The sequence below is a fragment of the Sciurus vulgaris genome, assembly GCF_902686455.1.
Source record: "Sciurus vulgaris genome assembly, chromosome: 14".
Classification (NCBI taxonomy): Eukaryota; Metazoa; Chordata; class Mammalia; order Rodentia; family Sciuridae; genus Sciurus; species Sciurus vulgaris.
Window position 1 is genome coordinate 68,955,376 of NC_136475.1, and position 14,528 is coordinate 68,969,903.

General features: G+C 35.3%; 1 protein-coding gene across 1 annotated transcript in view; it reads left to right on the forward strand.

Moving 5' to 3' along the window:
* The window catches only part of HEATR5B (HEAT repeat containing 5B), an 88,996-nt gene that overhangs the window by 36,102 nt on the left and 38,366 nt on the right, over positions 1–14,528 (forward strand). Inside the window, exons 22-26 of the mRNA XM_079109587.1 lie at positions 3,140–3,284; positions 3,567–3,806; positions 4,646–4,897; positions 10,733–10,914; positions 13,372–13,440. Of these exons, the coding sequence (XP_078965713.1) occupies positions 3,140–3,284; positions 3,567–3,806; positions 4,646–4,897; positions 10,733–10,914; positions 13,372–13,440 (888 nt within the window). The remainder of the gene's footprint in view (positions 1–3,139; positions 3,285–3,566; positions 3,807–4,645; positions 4,898–10,732; positions 10,915–13,371; positions 13,441–14,528) is intronic.

Genomic DNA, 14,528 nt, shown 5'->3' on the forward strand with positions numbered 1-14,528 from the left:
GCTCAGAGAGATTAAAGAAGACTTAAATCTCTTAAAATTGATCTATAAATTTATTCAAAAGACCAAGCCATATCAAGATAAATCCTAAAAGATAGTTTTGGGAAAATTGACAAGCAACCAGGCATGGTGGCACACACCTATAATCTCAGAAACTGGAGAGACTGAGACAGAAAAATCACATGTTCAAGACTAGCCTTGGCATTTTAGAGAAAGCCTGTCTCAAAAAAATAAAAAGAAAATTAAAAAGGGCTGGGGATGTAGCTCAATGGTACAGTGTCCCTGGGTTAATTGCAAGTACAACAACAAAAAAATAAAAGAAAGAAAGAAAAGAAAAATTGACAAGCCAACTCTAACTTTATGTGGAAATGTGAAAAAGAAAAACGTTTTTAATGACCAGTAAAGTTGGAGGAATTACTGTGAATATTAACTTACTAATAAGATTTACCAAAAGCTATAGTAAGAAAGAAAGTATAACACCATAAGTACAGATGCTCATTTACTTACAAAGGGGTTATGGAAAAAAATCCATCATAAATTGAATATGTCACAAGTCAAAAATGCCTTTATTATACCTAACCTACTGAGCATCATAGCTTAGTCACTTAATACACTATGGTTATTATTTTTTTTAGTTGTAGATGGACACAATACCTTTATTTTATTTATTTATGTGGTGCTGAGGATCGAACCCAGTGCCTCACACATTGGAGGCAAGCACTTTGCCACTGAGCTACAACCCCAGCTCTGGTTATTGTTTTAGTTAGCTTTTTTCGACACTGTTACCAAAACACCTGACAAGAACAACTTTAAAAAGAAAAGATTTATTTGGGTCTTATGTTTCAGAGGTCTCAGTCCATAGAAAGCCAGGTCCATTGCCCTGGGCCTGAGGTAAAGAAGGAGAAGGGCCTACCAGAAGAAAGGTGCTCAGCTCATGGCACAGTGAAGAAGTAGAGGTGTTGGGCAGAGGAGAGCTGCCGGGAAGATGCACCCTTCCAGGGTACACCCCCAGTGACCCTCCTCCTCTAGCCACCACCCCACCTGCCTATAATCACTACCACTGATTAGATTATAGCTCTCATAATTTGATCGTTTTATCTCTGGATATTCCTGCAGAAACACAGGAGCTTTGGGGGGACACCTCACATTCAAACCATAACTCTTGTTCACCCTGGAGATCTCATGGCTAACCAGGAGGTGCAGCTTACTGCTGCTGCCCAGCATCATGAGATAATACTGTACCACAGAATGCTAGCCTGGGAAAAGATCAAACATTGAAGAATGGTTTCTATTGAAATTTGTATCACCTTCACACCATTGTAAATCAAAAAATAGTAAATCAACCCAATGTAAGTTGAGACCTGTTTATGTAGACAAGTGAACCATAATTGGTTGTCCATAATTGGATTTACACATGTATGGTCTTAATTATTTATGGCCTTGGTACCATTAAAACTCACTGTAGAACGGATTATCTTTTCAAGAAATATAGGGATTGTGAAATATCACCTGTCGTACCTTGCATCTCTAATATCACAGATGTTAAAATGAGAAAGAGAAATATATCTCTGGGGGTACACACCTGTAATTCCAACAACTCCAGAGGCTGAGACAGGAGACCTGTCTCAAAACATTAAATTAAATTAAGAACTAGGGATGTAGCTCAGTGATAAAGTATCTGTGGTTCAACCTATAGTACTGAGAAGGAAAAAAAAAAAAAGGATGCCTTAGAATCTCTAAAATGGAGATTTTAAAAACATATTTGTAAACTACAGTGTCTCATTTATTTTTCTTTGTATCAGTTAATACTTGTTGAGGGTATTGCTTAGATTTTCTGTAATTGTTAGTAATTTACTTATGGTGTTCTACTTTGTGTATTCTTTGCTCTTTGATTCTTTCAATTATGTAAGATACATGGAGTGAACATTGTTCCTATTGTTCAGATAAAAAAAAACAGAGACTAATAAACCAAATGACTTGTTCTTCCCATGTGATAAGACCAAGCTTAAGCTTTCTAGTAGGTATTGGAAAGTTTGAAAATATCTTTCTTTTTAGGAAGAGAAGTAGATAAAACTTTTTTTTTTATAAAAATCTGTCAGGTTTTCTTCCTCAGTTATATTTTGTTTTTCTTAATATTTGGTATAAATTTCATGAATTGTGTTTTATTCATGCAAATGTATCTTGAGTCACCAACACCATATTAATTGCGTAAGAATACACTATCTAGCATTGTGAAGTAGTTATATATTCTGCTCTCCCTCCCATCATTCATGGTTAGGACTCTTTCTGAAATGCATTACTTCTCTGCTTAGAAAGCAAAGCATGGAACATAATTTAATGTTTTCTTAATGAGTCAAATATGTAGTAGTAACTAATACTTAACATTTATTGAGCTTCTACCTTGTGCCAGAGAATGTTATAAGCATTTTACTTGTATAACTCATCTATTTTCACTATATTCTTGTGAAGAATTACTCTTCCTATTTTACACATGGGCAAATAAAGGACCATATAGGAAGAAGTGACAGAGGAAGCAGGATTCAAGCCCAGACTGGCTTCTGAACCTAAATCCTTCACCACTGTGCTCTGCTGTTCCTTACATATATTTCTCATCTATTAGAATGTACTGTATTGATTCTTTTAGGAACTTTTCAGATAAAAAATTTCTGTATCAAAAAGTCCTATTTGAAGTTATTTTCAAATGTTTATGTTTGCTTCCTTGTTTTTCATCTAAATATACACTCTCCTTTGCTTTCAGTTTTTACTGTATTCTCTATCTCCTAACTACATTTGATTTCTATTTACTTAAAAGATTTGGATGACAAAGTTTAGTGGGACCATGTGTAAAATGAGAAGCGCAAAAGATTCTTCTGGATTTTTATCTAAATATATTGTGTGAGCATTAGTGCATACATCTTGACACAGTTATTTTGACTACTAACATTTTTTGTGTGTCTTACTGGCATTATTATTTTACCAAAATTATTTTTAATCTCAGCCACTATTTGACTGTAGTTTAGACAACTGAGGTTGTTAAATTAGGAGCCTCTTCACAAGTAATGTGTTCACATATGTTCATTAGGGAAGTGAACGTCAAGAACTACAGCTTAAGAACATTGCCTGAAATTGTTATGATTCACAGGTTCACTTATGTAGTTCCCATTTGTTACTCCGAAGAGCAGCTGTGGCATGTCTTCGGCAACTTGCACAAAGAGAAGCAGCTGAAGTATGTGAATATGCTATGAACCTCGCCAAAAATGCAGGGGACAAAGAGAGCAGTGGTGCTAGTAAGTTCTCCTACTGGTCAATACTGTTTTTTGCTTAGTACTTTTCTCATTTCAAATATCTCAAAATTATCAGATTTAAAAACCAGGGTTTAACTGTTATTGTCAGATTAAATTTTAATCCAAAAGGTATGTAAACTAGAGACCATAATTAAATTCTATCTATGGGTAGCTGGTTTTGTTGCTCTTGTGAATTTATTTGAAAAACTTGGTCTTTACCATAATTGTTTTCTGTAATATACGGCAAAATCTCATACTAACTGATTTGTAAAAATTACTTTTCAGATGTCAGCCCTTTTGCACCTGGGGTTAGTTCTCGAAGTGACATCCATTGCCGGCACCAAGGTGTTAATATAACAGAAACTGGTCTTGAGGGACTTCTTTTTGGGATGCTTGATCGAGAGACAGATCGAAAATTATGTTCTGATATTCATGACACATTGGGACATATGCTTTCTTCACTGGCAGTAGAAAAACTTTCTCATTGGTTAATGCTTTGTAAAGATGTCCTGGCAGCTTCTAGTGGTATGTATGTAATAAATGTTCTCAAACTAATGGAAATTGTTTTTATTTTTGTTATGTAGATGTAGATTTATGAATATACAAATGTACATCTATGTAAATTTAAGCTTACATTTTAAAGTACTCACTGATCACAGTGGCACACATCTGTAATCTCAGCTACTGGGGAGGCTGAAGCAGAAAGATCACAGATTTTAGGCCAGCCTGGGCAATTTAGTGAGACACTGCCTCAAAATAAAATTTAAAAACAGGATTAGAGCCGTTCAGTGGTAGTCCAATGGTAAAGCACTTGCCTAGCATACAGTGAGTCTCTGGATTCAATCCCCAGTATAAAAAAAAAAAAGAGAGAAAAAGAGTACTAATAGGTTTTAATTCCTGTAAAAATGTTGAAAGTCAAATTATATTACAAACTAATAGACTTTCTATATTTTTTACAAAACATTTCAAAAGTTTTGAAAGTTCAAATTAAATTTTCGTACGTAAAAATCTCAATGTGTACTGCAAAATAATGTGTAAAACTATTGAACTATATAAGTATAGTTTGCATTAAAGTAATGTATGTGGGCTGGGGCTGGGGCTTAGTGGTAGAGCACTTGCCTAGCATGTGTGAGGCACTGGGTTTGATTCTCAGCACCACATATAAATAAATGAATAAAATAAAGGCCTATCAACATCTAAAAAATTAATAAAGTAATGTATGTTATCCTCTCCTACATTTTTAATTGTTTAAAAAAAAAAAAAACATTGCCAAACCTCTGTTTTTCAAAATGACAATTAATGGGTTTTTAAAGCATCATATTCGCTGTAGGTGAGGTGTTATATATTCTTTATTTTTGTTACAGATATGAGTACTGCAACTCCCTTAAGTGGTGGAAAAGATGAAGAATCTGAAAAGAAAGATGAGATGGACGATGATACCATGTTTACCACACTAGGCGAGGAAGATAAATCAAAACCTTTTGTGGCACCTCGCTGGGCCACTCGAGTATTTGCTGCAGATTGCCTGTGTCGAATCATCAATTTGTGTGAAAACGCAGACCAGGCTCACTTTGATCTTGCCATGGCACGTTCTGCTAAACTCCGAAACCCTACAAGTAAATTGAAAACCAGTAATTTTTTTCTCCAAAGCATTTTTATAGGTTTGAGATATTTAACCATTATCTAGCCTATTTTAGACTGTGCCTTTTATTTGTTCTAAGTCGCTGTGCTTTTTATTTTTGTTTTCTCTCCCCCTGCATACTATCCATTCCTATTTGAAAAGTAAGTTAAAGGTGTCCAAAGGCAGATACCTATCGATCATCTATCTGCCTGTGTCCATCTGTCTGTCTGTCTATCTATCTATCTCATTTTCCCTCAGGATAATGATGGCAGCAACTTATGTTTCTTCAGTTCATTGTCCTGGTTGTAGTACTTCCATGTAAAAGAGATGATAAAACTTTAAGGTACATAAATAAAAGGAGATTTGCAGTCCCCAGCCATGGAGACTGTCAGAATTTACGAATGCCATAGCAGATTTGAAACTCAGATTTCAACAATGCTGTTAGGTATTTTTGAAAAGGTGAAAGTTTTTTTATTTCAGAAACCTCTCACTGCTTTTCATCTTTTTGTAAGTTGTTTATACCACACATCCCCTGGATGAGATATCATAGGAAATTAAAAAAATGATCATCAGACCCATGCCACTAAAACCTTCATTTTCCAGTGAAGGAGACCCAGAGATGCTGAGGGGTGGTCAAGTAAGAGCTATCCTGTGCTTTGTTGTCTGTCCATCACCCTCTCATTTTTTAAATATCCAAAGACAAATTATATGTATTAACAATATTGAAGTCTATAAATTAAAAATACTTCTCATGTTATTTCATTGTATATAAGAAGTAGCAGAGCTGGTGCAGTGGTGCACACCTGTAATCCCAGCAACTCCGGCTGAGGTAAAGGATTGTGAGTTCAAAACCAGCCTCAGCAACTTAGGGAGGCCCTAAGCAACTCAGGGAGCCCTGTCTCTAAATAAAATATAAAAATGGCTGGGGATGTGGCTCAGTAGATAAGTACCCCTGGGTTCAATTCGTGGCACCCCCCCCCCCCCAAAAAAAAAGCAGCAGCAGAACTCATGAATAGATTTTTTTAAAAAAAGTAAATAGATTTTACAAAAGTAAGTAACAGTACATAATGTATAAAATATAGGGTATCACAAAAACACATGTCATGAAAAGGTATCTTTATTCTTGTCATTATTTAGCAAATATTTGCTGAATCCTACACTGGGGATACAAAGGAAAAATACAGAGGCTAACATATAAGTCTGGCAATTGTGGTGTGTTCCAACAGTGTTGTAATAGATAATATTTTGGGAACATTTTTAAAAAGTCATTTATTTCCTGAAGAGTCAGGGAAGATCTCAGAGGGGAGCTTATTCTGAAGTTTGGGTTTTTAAAAATTATATATTTAATTTAATTAATTTTTTTATTGAGGGGAGGGTACTGGGGATTGAACTCAGGGGAACTCAACCACTGAGTTACATCCCCAGCCTTATTTTGTATTTTATTTAGAGACAGTCTCACTGAGTTGCTTAGTGCCTCGCTTTTGCTGAGGCTACCTTTAAACTCTGGATCCTCCTGCCTCAGGCTCCCGAGCTGCTAGTATTACAGGTGTGCATGCACCACTGTATCCAACCTGAAGTTGGGTTTTAAAGGCAGAGGAAGGTTTTCTAGGTAAAAGAGACTGCTTGTTATTAGTTTTCTATTGCTGCTGTAGCAAATGACCACTACTTTGGTTCAAAATAACATGAGTTTATTACCTTGAAGCTCTGTAGGTCAGAATCTCACTGGGCTAAAGCAGGGCTGTGCTCCTTTTGGAGGCATTGTGGGGAACTCAGTTCCCTTCCTAACTTTTATATACTGCTTACATTCCTTGGCTTGTGGGCCTTTTTCTCCTTGTTTACAGCCAGCAGTGTTGAGTCTCTGTGACACCTCTTTAGTCATCACTCTGACTATAGCAAGGGAAGATCCTGCTTCTATTTGTTTTGTTTTGGGGAGCAAATTGAACCCAAGGCCTCATGCATACCAGCCAAACACTATCACTATACTGCACTCCCAGCCCAGATTCTGCTTTTAAGCACTTGTGTGATTACTGGGTCCAGCTGAATAATTTAGGACCATCTCTGTTTCAAGGCCTATAACCTTAATCCCATCTGACAATTCCCTTTGCCATGTAAGGTAACATACTCACATGTTCTAGGGCTAGGGTGTAGACTTCTTTGGGCAACATTATTCTGCTTTACCATACTAGTTTATTAAAAGCAGAAGAAATAAGAATTTTTAAAATTTTAGAATCATAATTGTATAAACTGTACTTAAGGAATAGTGAAAATTCTAAGGTTGTCTTTTTTTGCTATTTCTTAACTGATTTCTCATTTTGTCTCATTGTCCTTTTACCTGCATTCTGAAGATGTTCAAATGCTGTCCTTTTATGTGTGTTTTATTCTTTTCTGTCTCTGTAGTGGATCTGAAGTCTGTTTTTATGTTTTTAGTTTTCTTTGAATTTTTCTGTATTTTTCCCACCTCCATTATATTATATCCATTTGGCTTTTAAGGTTTTATATTCTTATTCCTTAACAACCATAATTTTTTTTGCATCCTATTGAGGATGCCAAATTTTCTCAATTTTATTGTGGTTTTATAGAAAATTGTTTCCAGAGTTTAGCTCTTTCTCTGAATCTTCAGAATCTTTCTTTTCCCTTTTTATATTTTCTTCAATGACTTACTTGTTAATATAAAAGAGAAAAATATGTAAGAGAAAGAGAAAATATGAAAGGGAAAGAGAAGAGCGCTCTGTGTATTTGGATTTGCTCTGTGGTACCGTGAGTAGATGGTGCATGGTTTGCCTATGTTCTCTGTCTTTGCTTACTGGGTACTTCACAGCTGCTGCTGAATTGTAAGCTGATCTAATAACTCCCCACCTCCATTCTGCTCTCTAGTGTGCTTCTACTGGATGAAACAGACCCCATTCTTATTCTGAATGGTCATGGCAGAGTCTGTGGAAAAATGTAGTCCCAAAGCATGTGCTATCCAGGTTCTTTCGGTGGCATCTCCACGCCCCCCAGCCCATCTTCTGATCTGATGTGCTTTAGTTGCAGAGAATTCCTGTTCCCAAAATGTAGGAAATTTCTACCAGTCTCCTAATTTTCTCACCATATTGAAATTTGTGCCTGTTCCCCCTCCTATTCCCACTCTTAGGAGTTCATCTCCTTGGAATTTAAAAAAGAGGTCACAACTTGAGGAATGTTGGAGGTTGAAATGCGTTTAGGTTGCTGGGGAAAGCAGCCTGTCAGTCCAGGGTCAATTGCCTATCTTTTGGTTTGGTAGATGAATATAGTTAGACTGTGAATTAGGTGATGGAGAGTTCAGGAGGAATAATAGGCCTTTTATTTACTTTTAGGTTGTATAATATGAGTAAGCTCATGTTAATCCAGTTCCTTCCTGGAAATTTTCCCCAAATTCTGGCAATGGTTCATCATACCTCGTTTTTTTACTGTTTTTTGTTTGTTTGTTTTTGCCTCTCTTAGGTGAGGAAGCATTAGGGCTTCTAGCCAAATGTTTTCCCCACTCTCATTGCTCCCTACTTAAAACCAATAGATAGTACAACATTTAAATTTAGGATTCTGAAATTGGTATTTTAGGTAGGCACATGAAAAAAATTGAAGATACATGTCTCATAGCCTTTACAATAAAAAACACTAAAACTTATTTAAATAGGAACTGTTTGGGGATCTGATTGAGCCATGTAATTGCCACTGCTTCAAAAAGACTTTGACAGCCTTATAGTTGCCTGAAAAACAGGATGTTTTAGTCAGCTTTTTTGCTGCTGCAACTAAAAGACCTGACCAGAACAATTTTAGAAGGAAAAGTTTATTTGGGGGCATATAGTTTCAGAGGTATCAATCCATAGACCCTAAGCTCTATTCCTTGGGGCTCGAGGAGGCAGAATGTGGTGGAGGGAAGCGGCTCACATGTTAATCAGGAAGCAAAGAGAGAGATTACATTGGCCACGTACAAAATATATACCCCAAAGCCATGCCCACCATGATCCACCTCCTCTAGCTGCACCCTACCCGCCTTCATTTCCCACTTAGTTAATCCCATCGTGGCCTTAATTCACTTAACTGGATTAAGGTTCTCATAACCCAATCATTTCTCCCCTAAATCTTCTTGCATTGTCTCACTCAGGAGCTTTTGGGGGACACCTCACTATAACACTGGAGAATACTTGAGTTTGATATATTCTTCAGATAATTTCTATTGCTATGTCTTTTAAGTTCACTGATCTTTCCTATCTAATTTCTATTAATTTAATCCAGTTTATTTTTCTTTTCAGATCCCTTCTTTTATACCTCTGAAAGTCCCCTTTGTGGTTTGTTTAGGCCTTTCATTTCTCCATCATGTTCATGGTTTCCTTTTTTTTTTTTTTTTTTTTTTTTTTCAGTATAAGAAGCATATTTATAATAGTTATTTTAAAGTCACTGTCTAGGGTTGGGGATGCCACTCAATGGTAGCCTATGTAACACATGTGAGACCCTGGTGTAGATATTCAGTACCACAAAAAATAAAAAAATAAATTCCCTGTTTGCTAAGTTTATTTTTTAAATAATTTTTAGTTGTTGATGAACCTTTATTTTATTTATTTATCTGTGGTACTGAGAATCGAACCCAGCACCTCACATATTAGGAAAGCACTCTACCACTGAGCTACAACCCTAGCCCCGCTAAGTTTATCTTCCTTTTCATTTTGAATTTGTTCCTATTTATCATTTTTTCCTTTCTGTTATGAGACATATTTCACTATGTATTTGCATGCTTATAATTTTCTATGTTAGTGTTGGATTTTTCTGTGGTCTTTTAAATAGTATTAGCCTTTGTTCTGGGATGTAGTTAAATTATAGTATTTTGTGTCATGTGAATTCAAGACTTGTTTTTAAGTAAGATCCAGGGTAGCTTTACTATCAGGCTGAAAGAAACAAGATTTACCCTTTCACATCTATTCTCACAAAAATTGTTCTCATTTTTTGAGTTTAAGTTTCCTGACTACAAATCTGAGTTTTTCTAAAGTATGAACTAGCATATTATATATAGCCTGCCGTACAAATCCAGCCTGTAGCCTGTTTTTGTAAATAAAGTTTATTGGAGCACAACACACTCATTTCCATACATATTATCTGTGTTTGCTTTGGTACTGTCACAGCAGATTTGAGTAGTTGTATAGAGGTGATATGGCCTGCAAAACCAAAAATACTATCTTATCCTTTACAGAAAGTCTGTCCACCCATTCTTTTTTTCAATTTTTTTTTTCCTTTGGTGGTGCTGAGGATTGAACCCAGGGCCTTGTGCATGCAAGGCAAGCACTCTATCAACTGAGCTATCTCCCCAGCCCATTAAAATTTTTTAAAAAATATTTTATTTTATTTTTTAAAATTTTTTTTAGTTGTAAATGGACACAATGGCTTTACTTTATTTTTATATTTATTTATTTATTTATTTTTATTTATTTATTTTTATGTGGTGCTGAGGATTGAACCCAGTGCCTCACACATGCTAGGTAAGTGCTCTATCACTGAGTTATAGCCCCAGCCCCCCAACCCTTTAAAGAATGACAGACTCATTGGGGAAATCAAGTTATTTACTTTGGATGTCATTGTATACCCTGTATTCTTCTATGTTAATGAATTAACACTCTATGTTAACATGGATGGTTTATGTTAGGTTACTAGTGTTCTGGGAAAATTGATATGGAAATATTCTTAAAGTAATATCTTTGTTTTTAAAAACATCAAAAAATATGTGGGTCAAAAGAACATTTATCAGAATTTATTTTATATTTTTATGTTATTACACTAATTTTTGAAAGTTTTCCTTTTTTCATTCTACTTTTATTTTAAGATGACCTCTTAGTACTCCATCTCTCTGACCTGATTCGTATGGCATTCATGGCTGCAACTGATCATAGCAACCAGCTGCGGATGGCTGGGCTCCAGGCCCTTGAAGACATTATCAAGAAATTTGCATCTGTGCCTGAGCCAGAATTTCCGGGTCATGTGATTCTGGAGCAGTATCAAGCTAATGTGAGATTTTCTATTTATTTAGAAATTTTAAATTGATCTTTTGAGGGCTCATTAAAAGAGTGACCCTGGAGGAGTATATTTGGAACTGCAATCTATTTTTTCATGTAGGATACTTATTTTTATTTCCATGATCTGTTTCGTCGTTTCAGTCAGCCCACAATTGAAGAAATAATAGTGTCAAACTGTTGTCACTATTTTTAAGTTGTGATAACATATTAGTGATAAAACTAGAATAGAAATTCCAGCCTAGTTTTCCAGTCCTGTGGTTAGATATTTAGCTATGCCATTTAAAAGATAAAAGGAACATTCACAGGAATGTTGTGGCTTTGCTGCCATTATTTTTATGTGCTAAGTCTTGATAAGTAGGTTTAGAAATAAAAAAGCTATTTCCTCTTGTGTGCTGAAGGACAAGTTAGCTCTTAATAACTGCAGCTGAATGTATTACTGAAACAGCTTCTTTGAAAATACTTTTATTTCATCCTAGAGAAAAACTTTATTTTCCTGAAATTTATATGCTCTTATCTTTTTCAGAATAAGCATAGTAAACTAATTATGGTAAAGCATGAGTGGGGTTTAAAAACTTTGGTTAGCAAAGAAGTAGAAATATCTTTTTACTGTAACTGTGCCAAAATCTTGGTTCCAGGTATACCACATTTTACCTGAAAGCTATGCTTGTACACAAAATTAAACCTGTGAATAATATGTATTCCATTGTTTTTCCATTACAAGTACAGGTGAGAAAGTTACAGCTTCTAGCTCAACTGGCTATTGAAAACCTGTGTACAATTGTTATTCCCTCACAGAAAGAGGATCTTTAAAAAAACCTTTCAATTTATAAATAATTTCAAATGTCCAGAACTATTGCAAAAGTAATACAAAAACTATTTTACACCCTTTATTCACTTTTGCCAGCTGTTAATTTTGACTCATTTGAACTTTGACTGTATTCCTCCCTGTCCCATTTCTCTATCTCTTTCTACATACATACACACACACAATTTTTTCCTAAATCATTTAAGAGTAAATCATTCAAATCATGTGATTTTATGCTTAAAACACTTCGGTCTGTATTTCCAAAGGACAAGAACATTGTCTTATGTAACCACCGAACATTTATTAGCCTTAGGATATTCAACATTGATCTTCTACTTACATAATCTGTTATGTTCCAGTTTTGTCAGTTGACCCAATAGCATCTTTTATAGTATTTTTTTCTACTCTGGTACAAGATCCAATACTGGGTCACATGTTGTGATTAGTTGCCATGTGTCTTTAATCACAGGGAGGGACTTTTGATCCATTCCAAACTACTGTTGATACTGTTAGTGACTGGATCTCTGTCAGGGAAGAAATCTCAACTGAGGAGTTGACAACATCTAGTCCTTTTATTCAACTCATACACATCAAGTCTACTGATACATCTAGGAACTGGGCTGGGGTTATGGCTCAGTGATAGAGCACTTGCATACTATGTGTGAGGCACTGGGTTCAGTTCTCAGCACTGCATTTAAATGAATAAAAGAAAAGTCCATCAACTGAAAAAAAATTTTAAAAAAAGAATCTATGATTGATGTTGCTTATTTAAGATTAAATCTCATATTCCTTTACTTATTAACGTAATGATAATGTATAAACTAATATTTCTGAGCAACTTCTAAAGCATTTCTTTTTGAGGTGAAATCATCTCTGAGGTCTTTTAGTGACTACATGATTTTAGTATCAGTTATGTAAAGATACTGATCCAGTTACATGAGCTCACCCATGAGATCAATACTATTAGACATATGTTTAGGAAAATATAGGCAGGAAAAACGCATAACACAATAGGAATTTTTATTCACTCATGAGATAAGTACTATTAGAAATATGGTTGTTAGAAAGCTAAAGACAGGGAAAAAACACAGCAACAGTATTATTTATTTATTTATTTATTTATTTATTTATTTATTTTTTTTGCTGGTGCTGGAGATTGAACCCAGGGCCTTGTGCATGCTAGGCAAGCACTCTACTGACTGAGCTATATCCCCAGCCCCTCCTTTTTAGAGATAGGGTTTCCTAAGTTGCTCAGGTTCACCTTGCATTTGTGATCCTCCTGCCTTAGCCTTCTGAGTTACTGGGATTACAGGTGTGCACCACGGCACCCCGCTAACAGTTTTTTATTATCTCCAGTATCATGACTCCATCAAAAAATCCTATTTACTAATAAACAAAAACAAAGGAAAAAGGAAGATTAATTGCCTATTTGGTGTAATGTTCATGTAGATTTGATAATGATAGCCTCCTGGAAAGCAAAGAAAAATGGTGTGGTTTCTTTTATTGTATCTGAAAAGATAAGAGAGAGGTGATAAAAAGAAAATGAGCAAAGATGCATTTTGTGTATTTACATCTCCAAAGACACAAGAGTCTTTATATTTACTATTTATCTCTAAAAATAAAATGCTTTATTCATTTTTCTAGGTAGGAGCTGCTCTAAGACCAGCCTTCTCACAAGATACACCATCAGATATAATAGCAAAAGCTTGCCAGGTAAGAAGAAAAATTGAATATCTGTAGTTGTTTTCTGTAAATTCAGAGATATCTTAGAATTTCACTGCAAGAAAGAAGAAAGAAAAATCAAATAATGCTTATCTTAAAATTGTGGCTGTTAGTCCCCCCACAGCCAATACTGGGAATTGAACTCAGGGGTGCTTTACCACTGAGCAGTATCCCCAACCTGTTTTACTTTTTGTTTTGAGGCAGGGTCTTTCTAAGTGCTGGCCTCACACTTGCTACCCTCCTACCTAAGCCTCCTGAGCAGCTGGCATTACAGGCGTGTGCCACCACTTTCAGCTAGCAGTTTTCTTTTTGATTCTGCATGAAATGATGAAGTAGTTAACTGTTAATCACATTTTTTTTCTTTTTTTTTTTTTGGTCATAGCTAAGAATTTGACTTTTGGATACTTAGCTCTTATTTTATCCAGAAGTATATAGACATAGGTAAATCATAAAAGGGACAAAAAAAAAGTACAAAATCAAAATCTATGATGACTAAAGAATGTATGATAATGATAATTAGTTAATAAGCATTTTTGACCAAGCTTATGAAAATTCTATATGTTTGTAAGTATTAAATTATCCTAAAAAGAATCATCTAACAATTTGGAAATTACATTGTAAAATTAATCTCAAAGCATTATTTGCATCTTACTCTAACTAAAGAAAGTCACAAAACCACAGAAAAACACATGTTCCTATACCTATAATAAGTTCCTCCTTTACATATGCTTTATCCTGAAGAATTTACATATTAAGGTCTAATCTTTCAGAAAAATCAGATTCTTTACATGGTTACCTATGTACAGAAGAGAAGCCACTGTCTTCCTCCCAGTTTTCTAGAAGACAGGACTGTGTTTCACCATTTTGGTTTAGATCCATGACCAAGTTTCTTGTGACTTCTATTCAGAGAAGATTCTGCTCTATGCCAGGATAGGTTTGAAATTCTGACTTTGTCCTCACTGACCGAATGGGCTTTCCTCTTATTTCCATTGTGGAAATGTATTTCTCTGAAGCCTGCTGCCTTTATGCTAGCCTGACGAAGAATTAACGCCTTCCACCCATAGCAGACTGGGAGAAGA